General features: G+C 30.6%; 1 protein-coding gene across 1 annotated transcript in view; it reads left to right on the forward strand.

The window, feature by feature from the left end:
* The window catches only part of ZEB1 (Zinc finger E-box-binding homeobox 1), a 62,211-nt gene extending 46,909 nt beyond the window's left edge, over window positions 1-15,302 (forward strand). The window contains exon 6 of the mRNA XM_035731932.2: window positions 14,088-15,302. Coding sequence (XP_035589498.2) covers window positions 14,088-14,272 — 185 coding nt within the window. The 3' untranslated portion in view covers window positions 14,273-15,302. The remainder of the gene's footprint in view (window positions 1-14,087) is intronic.
* The last annotated feature ends 1,553 nt before the right edge of the window (window positions 15,303-16,855 follow it).

Raw genomic sequence — 16,855 nt, forward strand, 5'->3', positions numbered from 1 at the left:
AACAGAAAGGATTATTTCTTCATTTTTATAATAGAGATAGTCGCAACAATAATAGCCGTAAACTGTTAAAAATTTCATTGATTTGAAAGTGTTGTTCAGTGTTTATCAATCATGTAATTTAGACGAATTGTCAACTAATTAAGTGGATAGAATGTTTTTTTATTTGTAACTTCATTTGTGTACATAATTCTGCATGATTAAGTGTTTTTGAGTTAAATTCACTCAGTTTCATAGTGATGACCAGTCACGGAAAATTGCATTTTCCTTACTTTGTCGTGTGTTAATATATAATAAATGTTCGTTTTTATAACTTAGGATAATTCCAGATTAACTTGAAGGTACTTTCTTGGAAAAGTAGTATTTGAATTAACCAACACACTTAACAAAAAGCAACAGAACTGAAATTTCCTGTTTACATACACTTGTGGTTCTAAAATTGTTGCTTTTTTAACCTGGTAACAATAAAAACATGTAAATAACAACAGTAGTCCTAATGAACGTTGAAAAATCAAGTGTATATACGCTGACAGCTAGGTCTTACTTTATTAAAATGACTTGTCACTACGCTAAATGCACTTTTATGCTTTCCCACTTAGTAACAACTACACAATATCGTCTCTACATGAGATACGTTTCTTGTTCAATTTCTGTATATTCTCAGGTAATTTATAACCAAGGTACATAAGTTGGTAACAACGAAAACTATAGAAGCATTATCCCGGATAAACTAAATGTAGGTGTGTAGGGTGTGAATTAAAGTAAAAAAATGATTCCGCTCTAAACTTTACGTTACAGTTCTTGAATAATGTCGGAGCTTTTACACTAACGTTTTGTGACAATAATCAGTAGCAAGGAAAATCTTTTGTCCTAATTGTATTCACTAATTCTGAATAATTATTTCTAAGCTTCTGGGTTTTTATCCATAAATGTAGGACTTTTGAAAGTAACTTTCTTTACCAAATAATATGAACTGAAGAATTATTCCAAATCGGAAAGCATTGAAAATATATATCATGCTAGTTCAGAATGCCTCTACAAATCTTTTATTTTAATAATGATTAATCTCTCAATTATGAGACATATTCTTGAATTGCTAGTGAGAAGCGGGGTCCAATCATCACAGAATGAAGGAGTTGTCTCAGACGGTAACTAATGATGATTGAATAACACCGCATGTCGACTGAAGTTGAAAATGTTTATCATCGAATGAAAACCAATTGGATTAAATGTAGAGCGATCGGTGCTAAGCCTATAGGTAGCGATATCCATCCCTAGAGCAGTCACCAATCCATTCTGGTGTGGAGTTCCAAAAACTACAGTTGTATAACATCTTCCGATTTGCGATTTTTATCTAGCTTTCTTTCTAAGATCAGTCTTCGTGAAAGAAACAAGTCCCTAAATACATTTAAATATCTTTAAAAGACAAACAATCTGTTGTTGTTTTCCTACTCTAACCAATTTCAGATATTCGAAATATTTCTAAGTTCAGTTTTAAATTTAGAACTTTAGAAAACATAGTTTGTGGTTAGTTTTTTTAATTTCAGTACGTGTTGTCCAAGGATCATTTCATATATTACTTAGGCGAATTTTTAGCTTCGAAATACTCCTTAACTGAAACTGACATCAACTAAAATATGACAAAGATACCCCTGGAACTGCAAAAAGCTAGTAGAATTTTTACAGTAGACTCAATTTATAAGTGCCAAATTATCAAGTTACTTGATATTGTAACACAATTGCGTAGCTCGTAGTTTTAAAACCGTACTGCACGGAAATGTCATTTTTTAAAGTTATAAATGTCTTCCATAAATAAATAACATTTTAACAAAGTCTGTATGACATGACTTATGAAGTTGACCATGTTGGTAATAAAGTAATTATCAAGCTAATTCTCAAATTGAATAATGCATTCGATATTTACTATATATTATAATCGTATCATATTCATGAACAAATATTATAAACGTTTTTCTCCATGATCCCATGTAATGTAATAGTTGTACATTGTTAACAAGTTTTAAAAAGAGAAGAAAACATCTGTTTAATAGCTTATGGTTAAAAGTGATTCACCAAAATTGTCATCGTTTAGTAATGAAAATTAACAAATTACAGTAGAGCTTCATAAAATTGATTTAACTTTTCAGTTTTATGATTCGTTCATTATTATAGTGTCCTAAATTAATGTGTGAATTGGTTGTTTCCTTTTGTTCTCTTAACAAAAAAAAAGAAAAAAAGAGAGAACTACGAAATAAAATATAAACTGATATTATTTACTTGTTAATCTGAACAATCCAACAACAAAAAATAGTTCATGTTGTAGAATAGAGATTTCTTTCTTCATTCACTTGTTCTTCTACATGATACAATTGGCTTCGTATGTGTACTTTTTTTTCATTAACAAAAAAATTCTCTTGTCCTTTCACTTATCTGAACAGTTAACTTATTTTATTGAAATGGTTACAAATTCATTTCTATTATAGCTGCATTCTAAGACTACTAATTAAACGGTGATATGCTTTTGTTTTTACTCAAGAGAAAGGCAAACAACTAAATTAAAAGAACCAATCGAAATGATAAATTCCTTTGGAAGTTAGCATTATAGAGATAAGTAAAGTTTGAAGAGGATTTATAATGTATGTTAAACACGCTAACCAGTTTAGTATTATATTTACCTCGTAGATGAGTAGATTAAACATTATATTTAAAGTAGGTTTGTTAGAAATAAGTGAATTCAGATGAATATGCACTTAAACTATTATTTTGTGTCCAGATTACTGAGTTTTATTAGATTTTATATCTCATTTCATTACCATCATATATATAGGCCTTTTGTTAGCATGTTTCCGATAAATTTTGTTACTTATGCTCTGATATTATTGTAGGCTGATCAACTGGTTTGATTCGGCGAATCAAATATGCAAGACTAGATATGTTTCCCATATCAAACGGAGATCACCTCTGTAAATTCACAGCTTTAATTATCTTTTAATACTTGAAGCAATATGTTCTAAGCATGAATCTAAATTGGAGACAATATAACTGACTTTGAATAGTAATGAGTAGGGAAATATGTTTATCCTTTATAACAGCAACTACAGAGCTATCAAATCATTCTTTAAAAAGAGAATATGTACCATTAGTTTATTCTCAACTCCCTTTTACTCGGAGTAATACAACTTGCTTAATAATTAGGCTAATTAGTCCACTACAGAGTGAGCTGTTTTGGGTTAACTAGTAATTATTTCCCAAGCAGTGAACTTAAGTTTTAACGAATAAATAGTAGTTTATAATTGTCAGACAGTGAGTTTTGTTTATGCTGTATGTAAATCAAGTTGTAATGTAGCCATAGGTTTAAATAAACCAAGATAACATTCAGTGTAGCTGAAGTTAGATAGTTCCAGGCAATTAGCAGAAAGCTAAAGACCCAAACTTTATGTTAAATCATGTTCACTATGAAAGGATATTTACAATACTGAAGAAACGAACGATTCTATGTGAGATCTAAATTTTTATGACTCACTGTCACAGACAGAACAGAAACTTCCTGTAGGATCAGGGCATTTAAACTGATTGGTCACTGAGTAGAAACTAATATCATGTTTGTTTGCTTCTAAACACTTAGACTGGTAGCCACAATCCAAGTACTAGACCACTCAATGATAAAAAGGTTAATAAATATATGTATCACTAATATCCATTGTATTGTTCGCAATATGTTTACTCATACAACTATCGGTATTCGCCTAAAAGTTGTTGCGAATGTGTGAAATAACCATTTACTGGAAATTCATGTATCGAAATTCATTAATATTATTATCCTAGTTTTAGATATTAGGCATGAAACGTTGTGCAAATTAAACTAGTTGACTGAGTTGTATTTATTGAGATAGAAAACGTTATTAATAATAATGATCGAATATGGCGTGATCGGATATTTATTTAAGTGATGTATTATTATTACTACTACTATTATTATTAGCTTTATTCAATATTATATTTTTGGTACAATATAGAATTCTCAGCACAAAGTACTTCAACAAGTTTTCTTTTCTTATTTCTTGATCGACCCGTGCGATAAATATTGAGTGGTCACAAGTTCAGGAATAGACATCTGATTAATTTATATTCTTTTCGATGCACATTGCTAGCAACCATGATGTTTCCGATTGGGCTCTTTAGTAGCTTGTACAACGAAGTGTCGTAAAGTTTTCACAAACGCACCTGAGTAAGTTATGCGACTAATAGGCATAATGTTGTGTTAAAACAAACAAGGAAACATATAACTTGTTGAAATATCCAGATGGCAGGAACAGGGACCCCAGATATTCAGACAGGACGCCTGTAATCTATATCATAATTTACAGTTGATGATTATTACCAGTTGAAAATATTATAATGGATTTAGGAAAGGATCTTTCAGTTATTTAATCAAACACTTGAATCTCAGTTATCATCAGTTAGTGTTGAATTTCTGTCTATGACATCCTAATACCGAAGATATCTCTAAAGTTTAAAACTTAATGTTTTTGATATTACTTTGAATTGTTACATTGACGAGTGGTTAATTAACATATACAGAATGAATAATATGTAGTTACTTTTTTTCATTATAATAAAAGTTTATTCATTACACGAATTCAATCAAGTATATAACATAAAAGCGATATTCATCACTTAAATTACTAATAACATTTGGCTCGCAAATCGTCAACCTCCAGTTGGGTTTCTTAAAGTTATACTGAGGAACTATCATAGGTGAAACTATTGATTATTACTTCTAACTGAATAATTCAGTGATGCTTGCTCATAGTGATATGTGAATGTGAATGAGTTCAATGATCGGTAACCACCTGGTGAATAATCTCAAAATAGGAACACGAGAGGTTGTAGTGGCATTAGACCCTAACCACACGACCTTTGAAGCTGAGCACATAATTACTGAAAAGACTTATATTCAACAACTTACACGAAGGGAAGGTTAACTATGAAGAACTCGGGAACATTAATTCAGTTCAATAGGATGGTATGGCTCAGCCTTGCAGGCGTGGTCATTCTTATGTAACTTATCTCTTTTATTCATATTAAATATATTGTTCTGTCTCCAGTCTAAATGTACTCATCATATATTGGTGAGTATTACTATAGAACGAGTCAGTGTAAACAATGATGTTACTTCCACGTAAGATTTTATAGATTAGGCAATCACATTATGATAAATATACAATTTTAGGATTAGGTCTATTATTCGAGGAGTACTAATAACAAAGTAGACCATGATTCAACAAGTTGTCCAGTACTATCATGCTTATAAAAATCATTTGCTGCCAGTTTGTAATAAAAATCCTCAATCATTTTATGATACTATTTAAAAAAGGTATCAATTATGTACTTTATGTACATAATATTTTAACGAAGTAAACACTATAATAGTCAATACTGTTAGTGTAAAATAATACATCACAAATGTACTTTTCTTATTGTCAATATTTTATTTACTTTCAGTGCACTTTGAAGTGTAACTTTCTAGTGTGATAGATTTAAATTAAATTATTTAGTAACATGCGAGTTTACTTCCTATCGTTTGTACATATACATATGACGTGGTTTTTTAATGATATTGTTTGTTATAGTTAAATATTTAAAAAAATCCATTTAAACTAATTAAATTAAGTGATAAACAATTAATTAGGTGAAATTATTGTCACATTTAATTGACTTTTATGTTGCATAATACATAAACTTCAATGATTAAAGTGCATATAACACTACAAACAATGATAACATTATGAATTCACTGTTAGTATAGGGGAATTGTAGAAATTGTTGAATTTATAGTTTACATTTTGAAAAAAAACACAACTGATTTTAAATAGATAGCAACTGGAAGCCAATAAACATGAACCAATTATTTCTTCGTAATATAGAACTCCTTAAGAGTATGCATGCATAGCTCTGATCAGTTAAACTCAGAACTCTCTGAACTCCTAGCGAGTGCCACTGAATTGACATAGAGTGGTTTATATTTTTAATTTCAATCATTTTGTGTTAATGCATAGATATCATCCATTGATATAGGTGATCTTTATCTCATATGTGACGTAGTCTAGTTCAGCTTGTCCATCTACATTTTATTTTTAGTGAAATATGTTTATAAAAACTACCACCTGTGAATTAGTCGAAAGTCAACAGTAATGGATACTGAACATAATAGCTTTGTTTTTCACTACTCCATAAAGATAGAAAATAATAATTTCAAAAAAAGTGATCAGTTTTTTTTTTCTAAAATAGATTATCTTCATTTTATTTTATTTGAGAATTCAACCGAAAGATCATTAGTTTGAGCTTGTATATGACTTTTAGTACAGTTTGTAACGAATATTAACTTTACACTAGATAGGATGGTTATAAAATCGTAGTGAAAAATAATTAGTGGAAAATTTAATTAGTCAGCATGTCTAAATAGACAAATAATTTAAATTTAATAAACTTTAGGAAGGCTCTGTTTTGGAAACTGAAGATATATAATGTCCTTATACGAAGTTACAACCTATTAAGACAATCTAGATACAATATAACAAAGGATAATTTTAACTTTTTTTTAATCGCTAAATGCAATTGACAAACGCAGTGCATTATGAAACAGAAATTGTTAGGTTTTAGGTATTATCATAGGACGGATGAATAAGATGTAGTTATGAAGTATTTATGAAAAAAGCGACTGTCTTAATTCGTACTGAATTTGGAATGATTTAAACTTAGCGGCAATTAACGACACAAAATGACATGAATAGAGAACTATCAAAAGTATGGTGATAAGTAATGTTTTTTCAATCAATTACTAAATTAAAGGAACTATAATTTTTTTCTAATCGTAGTGAAAGTCACATCAGAACTATAAAAGTTATTTTTAGGAAACCACCAAGTTTAATCACTATAATTTATTATTGTTATGATTATAAATCGAAATAAACGGTTATAATAATGAGTTTAAGAGTATACGTAATTTTATTACACATCAAATTTAGTATGGCAGGTGTTTCAGTGTTCTGTCCTCAACCGATCCTCAAAAACACATGGCCAATATTTTCATATTTTTTTGTAGTTCCCGTGAATTTTCATTCTAATCATACTATCATCAAATTCTTTTTTCATATCAGTACATATTTCTATTCAACCTAATAATGATATTAATCCTTTTTAGAATACAAGTTATGGGCTCATATTGACAACTTTTGTTTATTTCCACTTCAATGAAATCTGCACCTGTTTATGTAACACTCAAAATTCTCCCTTTAAAATCTTGAAAACAATAAATAAAGATAAATTAAGCGAAAACTTATCAGTACAAGAGTATTGAAACAAGATGATCCCATTTAATATTCCAAGGCGTGTATGAAAAGGGGAGGGGGAGAGTTTCATTCGATAACTATTTATGACAATTTATGATAACAAACAGTATAGTTCTTCGTGTAGAGATAAGCACACGTGTATTGATTATTTGCATACTTTAATTATTGAAATGTGATTAGTTTGATTTCATTTTGAAATATTACAAAAACCAAATAGTGGAAGGATCCATTGTAATTATATTGGTCCATAAAATTACATAGAATATAAATAATTCCGCTTAAGTGAAACATTTGTATGTTGTTTCATCCATACAACATGGAATATATGATTTGTAACGCCTTATTGTTAATGGTGAAAATGTTAATTATCAATCAGTATTTAACCATTTATCATATGAAGCACTATGACTTCTTATGGAGAACTTTGTACATGTTGAAAACAATTCTTGTCATAATGAAGTGAGGTTTAACTGGGGAATCATTGAATATTGAGGATCATCAAATAATTGTTTCGTCATAACTGAAGATTTCTCAATAAAGTCGACTTTTTCTCTCAAATGTTATTGAACCTATGACCTTTAGCTCTTACAGTGAGTATGATAATTTTAGATCACAAAGTTAGACCACTGTATTTCTCATATTTATCTCTAGTAAGTTTGTAATGGGACACTATCCTTATTCACTGTTATAGATTAGTGACGGTGAGTCTGAAACTAGTCTGAAACTCTTCAGTGATTTTCTCTAGTTTCCTTTTAAAATAACCTTTTCTTTGGAATAAAACTAGTATTTTTAGGTCTTTCAAGTAAGTACACACAAACGAAGCTAATTTTGATACAAACAATACTATTTTGGTCCCTATCAACAGCTTAATTGTATCTAAATTTTCTAAACACAATTTGACTCTCTATACTTAGAAAAAATTCTTTTAGGCTGATGAATTTCCATGGCTATTAACTTTCAAGTATTCGAACAATGAAAAAATAATATCCGCGCTCAGATTCCATATATCTAAATTATTTTTATAAAGTTACAATTAGCTTAAAACTTTAACCGAAGCAGATACACCCAACGTTATGTTTCATGATTAATTTATTTACTACCATCTTGTACAAGCAAACTTATAAGGTGAAAACAGCTTAAATTTTTATTTTCATTTTCAGTTGACAATAGCTTGATGATTGTTAACTAAGACATAAAAAAGAATTTGTCTAGAAAGCAATAAATTTATGTGTGTGTGTATTGTTTTCTGTTACAATTATTAAGTGGTATTTTGAATTTTAATGAATAGTAAATCACTATTTAAGTAAATAAAAATACTGTCAGTTGATCCATCTTAATTGATTACATGCATGTACACTTGATGTTCATCATTAGTTCACTTTGTCAGTGCAAAAACTTGCCACTGCTTCCAACTTCATAGAATTTTTCTTTCGGAGTGCAGTGAATGCAGTTAATTCTACTTTGTCTAAATTAATAAAGGGGGGTGGAATACGAAAGAATTAAACAATACCTTAACAACACATTTAATGAGTGAAAAAAATGGATAGAAATGTTGTATCTTATCCAATTCATGAAGGTATGCCTCTGTCTGTAATTTGTCTTTTCCGTCCTATTTTCTCTTTCTGGAGAATGATTATCACCAAGGTAATAATAACAGTAACATTTTTAAGGAAATGGGGTTAGGTGTAGTTGTTTCAATTAGCACCTTTATCTCTACTGTCATATGCATGGTAAATGAATTTGAAAAGCCATTTATAAGTTGAAACTTCGTCATATGGGAGTTGTCAGTAGTAGTTTAGTCCGTAGGATCGGCCAAATCGCTCTGATCTATACATTTGTTAGGGTATTTGTAAAAATATCATTTCAATATTGTATACTACTTTTTAGTAGAGAGTAAAAGTAAAATGAATTGAAAATGAATCGTTAACTAGTAGTTAGTTGATAAATAGAGAAAAATATTCCTTGTTCAATTTCGCAATCAAAGTGGCTCGAAATAGTATGCTACTTCTCAAGCGAATAACTTATTCTGATGTAATTTCTTGAATATCCAGAAAAACAATGTTTGGTTTTAACAGGCCAACCAGGTTAACATATAATAGTTCTTTTTTTTGATTAATATTTTTAACATGACCTAATTATTATATTATTTTATATATTAACTGATTGTGTTTCTTAATGTATGTGAAATTACAGATTGTAAAACACAGTGTGAGCTTTCATAGTTTAACCGTCTTAAGAGAGTTATAAATTTTAGATCCTTCTAAGATATGCTATACTACTAATTTTTCATCTGAAAAGTGTCCATCTATATCCCATTTCAATGTATATTAATAAAAATTATAGTTTTAGATATCAGTATAGGGTTGTGGAGATTGTTGAGTTTAGACCGGTATCATGAATGGATCAATGTTAGATCACCATTGAAAACCTGGAAGCACTGGGTGGCTGTTTCGTCGTAGTATGGGACACCTCCGCGGTGCGCATCCACGATTCCACATGTAGGACTTGAACCCAAGACCTTCGGTCTCACTCGTGAACACATAACCTCTAAACCACTAAGCCAGTATCCAACGGTGTTAATGTCAAACTTCAACCAATCAACGATAATACACAACCGTCCACCATTATCTTCACAACAGACACGGTTGAACTCCACTGGTCACGACTTCTCACTAAAACTCCAGGAAATCCATCTTGAAGCCTGTCATCACTGAGCACGTGATAATTATCAATATAGGGTTGTGGATATTGTCTTATATATATAACACCATCATTATCTTGAAATTATAGTAAAGAAAATTAAATATCTTACTGGTTGTATTAGTATATCTATTTATTTGTTTGTTTAACTTCTATATACCTGGAATGAATTTCAACTGTGCAGCTGATAAAAGGATTATTCATTATGTAAACTATATCTTCATTTGAATAAATCAGAATTCGGCATTGATAAGCATCTTAAAAGTAATTTTATGATAGAAAGAAATGCAGGACAAGTGATGATAAATATCAAAGAAATGATTTTTTATCATTAACTGATATTACTTGACAAATAATTGGAACCCAGGACAGTTCCTGCACGATGTGTATTCGTAATCATACACTTAAGTTGGTAAAAAATGGATTACTAGAAAACTTTTGTTTTCGCCTCTAAAACATTGTCACTATAACAATTGTCAGTGTAGTTTTTGTGGATGTTATGACTTTATGTCCGGCTTTTTATCACGTGATTTATCCACCAATCAAAATACGACTTATACAATCTTCGCACTATGACAAAACCAATGACTTTCGACCAGTATGAGCTGCCTAGCGTTTTATTTCGTCTTATGTCTGCCTAGCCCGTCCACTTGAGTCCAGAACACAAACATCAGCCTCCGCAATATGAAGCATTCATGTCAAACATACTCGGTTTATATATCAGCCAGACAGACCACAGCGTACCATAAAATAAGAAATAACATTTGTGCAATATTTGGCCAAATGTGGCTGTGAACGTGGGAGGCAGTAGTCAATAACCTGAACATAGCTTAAGAACCGTAATTCGTACAACAATAAATTATAGGTCAAAATAAAACTTATAATAAGAGGAATATAAATATACATAATCTAATTATTGAATAGTTGTACCATAAGAATGTATAGATAATATTAGTCAACTAATATGTCTCAGGAGCTACTCGTGACTTAATCTTCGCTCGGATATAACAGTGGACATTTTTTTTCTATCGTAATTCAAATCAGTATGATATGACTATGAGTGTTCAGTAGAATTGATTCATTTCAACAAAACATTAAATGTAATAACACGAGCACATTAGTAATTTAGTAGTATAAATGCTTTCTATATGAATACTATGAAGAGCAATGATGTTTCGTATATTTCAGGAACATTATTAAGTGTATGCAAAAAGGTATTTTCAAACTATTTTCGTATAAAAGCTTTTACTAAACTAACATTAGTAAATTATGAAGTTTATTCTGAAAACGTTAACCATTCACATAGAATGAATTAATAATTATACATATTCACTCTTGGGTTGATAACTTGATAGTATTTGTTAACTTAAACAGATAATTAACGTAGAAAAAAGAACCAAGTAATTGAGAAATGTAACTATAATAAGTAGTATACGTTGATAATCAGAATACACTTTGTAATTAATCTGAAACAATTAGGATAAACCATTTTTAAAATCAGTTTATTTTTGATACCAAACACTTATTTCTAGGTTTATTGTGATAATTTCCTTGTTAAAATAAGTTGATAAATAAACTCAAATGTAAATTAGTATGTTTATTATTGTTGTACAAATTTGTGTATTTAAGATTATTATCGGAAGGCGGTTTTGTGGAGATTTTAGTAATTTAATGGTTGAATTCATAAGTCAATTAAAGCAAGACCACCATGGATAACCTGAAAGCACTGGACGGCCGTTTCGTCCTAGTGTGGAACTCCTCAGAAGTGCGCATCTACGATCCCGCCAGCGTGATTCGAACCCTGAACCTATCAGTCATATCGCGAATGCTCAACCACTAGATTACCAAATGAAACACGAATGTATATTGTTGTGTAACTTGAAAACGTGTATATTGTAATCTACAAACATTTAACATCAAAGTGAAGGCATTAAAATTTCAGAATCTTAAAACTGGAAAAAAGACTTGTCGTATTTATTACTGATACACTTGGAATAAGTATGAAAGTAACTTCTTTGATGAACATTCAACGAGTTCTTCACGTTGTACGAATATGATTTAGCAAAGTGCTTTGGCATTTCCTGAACACATTTAACAATTGAATATAGCTTCTATCATCGAATGATAGCTTGTGTTATAGGTGACTAAAAATCAGGGAACAGACGTTTCATTCTAAGAAGAAATTATATATTATTTTCCATGATTTAAATTATCTCGAGGCAGACATACACTATCGTTCAGTTGGTGGATTGAAATTAAAATACAAATGCATTCATGGCATGTCTAGACCATCATCTTTGAGATCTGATATTCACTTCAGAACTAAGATGGTTATTATGTGATTTCATCAGATAATTGTTGCAGTATACTGTTCATGAGTAAAGTTAGATGTTAAGTGTTTTTTTAGTGATTCACTTCTCAAGCAGTAGCATGTGGTTAGTAGGATGTAAGTGTTTTAAGTTCTCATACAGTAAAGATAGTCAATGAGTTTTGAAGAGGAACAGTTCCAATGAGCGTTTTACATTCCTTTTTTAAACTTATCATACATTTTATTTTATATAGCTAAGCGTAAATTATTACCTACTTACTTACACCTGTTAGCCCGCGTGGAGGAGCCTATGCCGCCCATAAGGATTCCCCATCAATCTATGCATAAATAATGCTTCCAGAATATTCAGAATAGAGCCCATATTATTTTATTTTATAGTCTTGGTTTACCGTTGATATTTGGCAAAAGTAAATTTACACAAAAATGAATAGTTGTGTTTGGTACACTTGATTTATCAGAGACATACGAATGACAAGATTACGAAAATTATCACACAGAAACTAAAATGAGTTGAGTAAAGTGATTGAAAAAGGTATATATTTATATTCTACACGATGCAATTTTTCAATCCTCAATGAACCACGTTTTTTTTATCAGCTTGAAAAAACACTTTAAGCTATTCAAATATTGGTTATATTACTCATGAGTAACGACAATCTGTGAGTTATAAAACCAGTTTCATTAATTTTAGGCGCAATCTTAGCAATCCATTTTTTTTGTTTCAGACACTAATCTTCTGTTTGACTAGAGCTTATATTTTGTAAAATGGAGGATACATTAAAGCATCTTAAATGATGTTGTCACATTGCTCTATGGAAGAAAGGAAACCTATTAATTTATTTTTAGTCTAACTAGTAACAAAAAAAATATCTCCGAAATCTGATTGCTACAATAAGCTGTTTTCTTGTTTAATAACTTCAAAGTCTACGTGTATGTTTGTATAAAAAAAGAGAGGGTGTATAGGCATAACTTTTAACGCGATGATTTTTAAAAGTTGCTTAACCAGTGGAAAATTTTGCTCTTATGTTTTATATGAATTAAGACTTTATTTTCAAAACCTTTAGACAAACAACCTGACAAATGATTTATATGACTGCTTTTTGTTCAACTGTCATTAATTTTCTTTTTCTACCTAAACTCACTGTTCAACCGAAAAATTTCATACTGAAAGGAAAAAAACAAACAAACGGATAAATATATTTTAATAAGGGAACGATCTAAAATGCAAGATAAGATGGAGAAATTAGATGTAACATATTTGCAGTACCCAATTTTCGTCAATAATAACTTCCATAGGCACTTCATCCTAATATCAGATGGTCATAGTGGCGACCAAGTCAACTATTTTCCGAGTGCCGAAATCAAAATTAAAATCTAATTATCGTTACATACGGTAAAAGTTTTATTTTGATCATACATGAATGACGATCACTGTTAAAATAAAACTGATTATAGGCGGGGTGAGGCTCTGTCAACGTAAGGGATTTTGGTTAAATGTTATAATAGCTAACCCATAAGCCTCGGCTACCACTTCTAAAAGTTGTCAAGTACTAGACATAAGCTTATGATGTTAGTATTCCCCATTAGATAATAATCAAATATGTACGGAGTTTAAAAGCTTTATTCGTACTTAATAATAATTATTATATAATATAGTGGATTAATCATCTATCTTTTAACTGTTTTTCACTTTATATATAACAATTCAGGTCTTCGGCCATTTATTTGTCGTATATGTTCCAAAGCTTTCAAGCATAAACACCATCTAACAGAACATAAACGTTTGCATACTGGTGAAAAACCATTTGAATGTCAAAAATGCGGTAAACGTTTTAGTCATTCCGGATCATATTCTCAACATATCAATCATCGTTATAAATATTGTCAATCATAAATCATGTTCAACGTGCCAATGGTTTTGATCAATAACCTGGTTATTTTTTAACTTTTTTTTTTCTATGACAATCTAGAGAATGTACAAGTTGTGATTGATTTATTTGTCTTGGCTTCTTTACTTTAATACTTTGGTTTTAGTTTAACACTGATCATGTTGTTCATTTCCCAAATAATTTTCAAAAATTCTTAAAATTTTAAATTAAAAAATTAACTTCATTTCATAACATAGAACTTTTGTCCCAGTTACTGACTGAATGATGTAATTTCAAGAGGTTTGACTTTAACTGACTTGCGTTTGTGTTATTCTTCCTTTCCACGTATTTAAATATTAAGTATGAAGAGATGAAAGAGATTCCATTCGTTCTTTATTTCTCTTTCGATTATTACATATCTCGCAAACTTATGAAAACTGTGGGCTGAAGAATAGAAAAAAGACGTATTCTTTAATATTTTCTGTAATTTACTTCTTATTCAGCTTATCACTCCTCTAATTCTTCCCCTCCAAATTTATGATGTGTTTTGTCTTTTTTTTCAGTAACCTTCAATATTGGATAGAACATTAGAACAGAACAATACAGATGTGATAATGTTCAATTACATAAATATTTTTTGTACAGTTATTGCCTACTAACCTCACATTCTTTATATTACGGTCTAATCAATGCATTCAACTTTTTCCCCTTAGACTTCTACCACCAAATACATTATCGACGATTTGTACCGATTTAATATCGGTTCCTAGTTAGATTTATTCAAATAAATGAGTGCATTTTTTGTGACAAAAACATACCAGAAACAGAACAGAAATGGGCAAAAGATAAATGTCTGAAACAGAATTATTTCCGTACATTTATGTTTCTCTCATTTCAATGAACAATGAAGAAAAAGAATACATGATTAGTGTATAGTTTTCGTTTATTTTTGCCGAGTTTTGAAAAAAAAAAAAAACTGCCAATCAAATGATTTTGTATTCTTGAATGTAATTCAGACTTTTTTCCAAAATTCTAATATAAACTACACTATTAGTATGTGACTTTAATGTTGAATTGTATGAATTATTTAGTGACATGGTCAGACGAATAGTATAATTATCAATATTAGACTTCAAGGAATAAAACAGCCGGTTTTGTCATTCTCCCAATTCATCTAAGAAAATTATGATAACTATACAACAATATAATTTTTGAGTTGAATATGAAAGAGACTTACTAGAATGATTATTTAACTCCAAAATCTTCAGATTACATATGAAGTATCCATGATGAATGAAATAAATGATAAAAAAGTGAGATAAGACTTGCTTTCACAATTTTGTTATTCACCAAACTATGTAAATAGTTTTCTGTACAAGGTGAATTGGTGAACATTTCACATGATATAGGTTTTCAAAGAGTTATCCTCTTATTACTTTCATTTATCCAACCACTTTTACATCAAGGGTTGGTCTCAGTTTAACAAACATTAGAAATTGGAGAGCACAGAACAGCTTTTTTGCAATAGTATGAGAATCCTATGCAGTGAGCACCCATAATCTCACAAGGGCTCGAAATCTGGACCTTCAGGCCTCGTGATAAAACTGTAATCTTCAAACTACTGAGTCAACATTCACTAGTTCAACTACAATCAATTCACGATAATTTGCTGACTGTGAGATAGCTCTTTATCATTTACATAGTGAAATAATTGAATACTACCTCAAATTAATTTAAACAAAACACAGAAATTACTGGATACAATTAATTTAAAGTTTACGGGTTTACCACGAGATACAAAGGTCCTGGTTTCGATTTCAGGCTGGGTGAAAGATGCTGTCTGGTGAGAATTCTCTTACCTGGATGAAACGGCTGTCCAGTACTCTTCGATTTTTAGTGGCTGCTTGATTAAAATCAGTCAAATTATAAAAACGTAATGAAATTGGAAAAGTTCCCTAGGTACCATTTTTCGTGGCACAGATCGCTTACCAGTGATTTTTGATCGGTTCTATCCTGATTCTTCATTCGATCTGTTATCAAGTTCTATTTGTAGTCTTGATATCTTCTACCGACTCCCAAACCCACACATTATTTGTCGATAAATAATGCACTATGTAGAGTTCGCCGTGAAAACATTTGTAGCACATGTCCAAGCCACTGAATTTGGTGTTTCAAGATGGTTACAATGACTGAATTATTATCATCGTGTTCGAACCTCTGAATCACTAGCATGACATTGTCATGTATATCATTGATACTTCTCAGATAAGGAAAAGCTTCCGGCACTAACTGGACCACACCGTCAAGTGTGATTCGGTAGATCCTCATTGGGTCGCATTTCTAAATCTTGCTGTTTCTCTTGTGATCATGGGATTCACTTTTATGGAGTCCCCACCCACTCGAACTATCGACGTCTGAACTGGTTTCTGTGTATACGGTAGGAGGTCCAATTCATCTGTAAACTATAAATAGTCTAGTGGAGTTCAAATTGTTCACTGTATTCCTCGTTTCTCTCGAGATGTCGAACTCTTCATCATCCAGTCAGCAACCAGAACGATATAGAAAGGAGAGAGTAGACAATGCTGTCTGATACTATTTCTCACTTGAAA

The sequence above is a fragment of the Schistosoma haematobium genome, chromosome ZW (genome assembly GCF_000699445.3).
Source record: "Schistosoma haematobium chromosome ZW, whole genome shotgun sequence".
In the NCBI taxonomy this organism is placed as follows: Eukaryota; Metazoa; Platyhelminthes; class Trematoda; order Strigeidida; family Schistosomatidae; genus Schistosoma; species Schistosoma haematobium.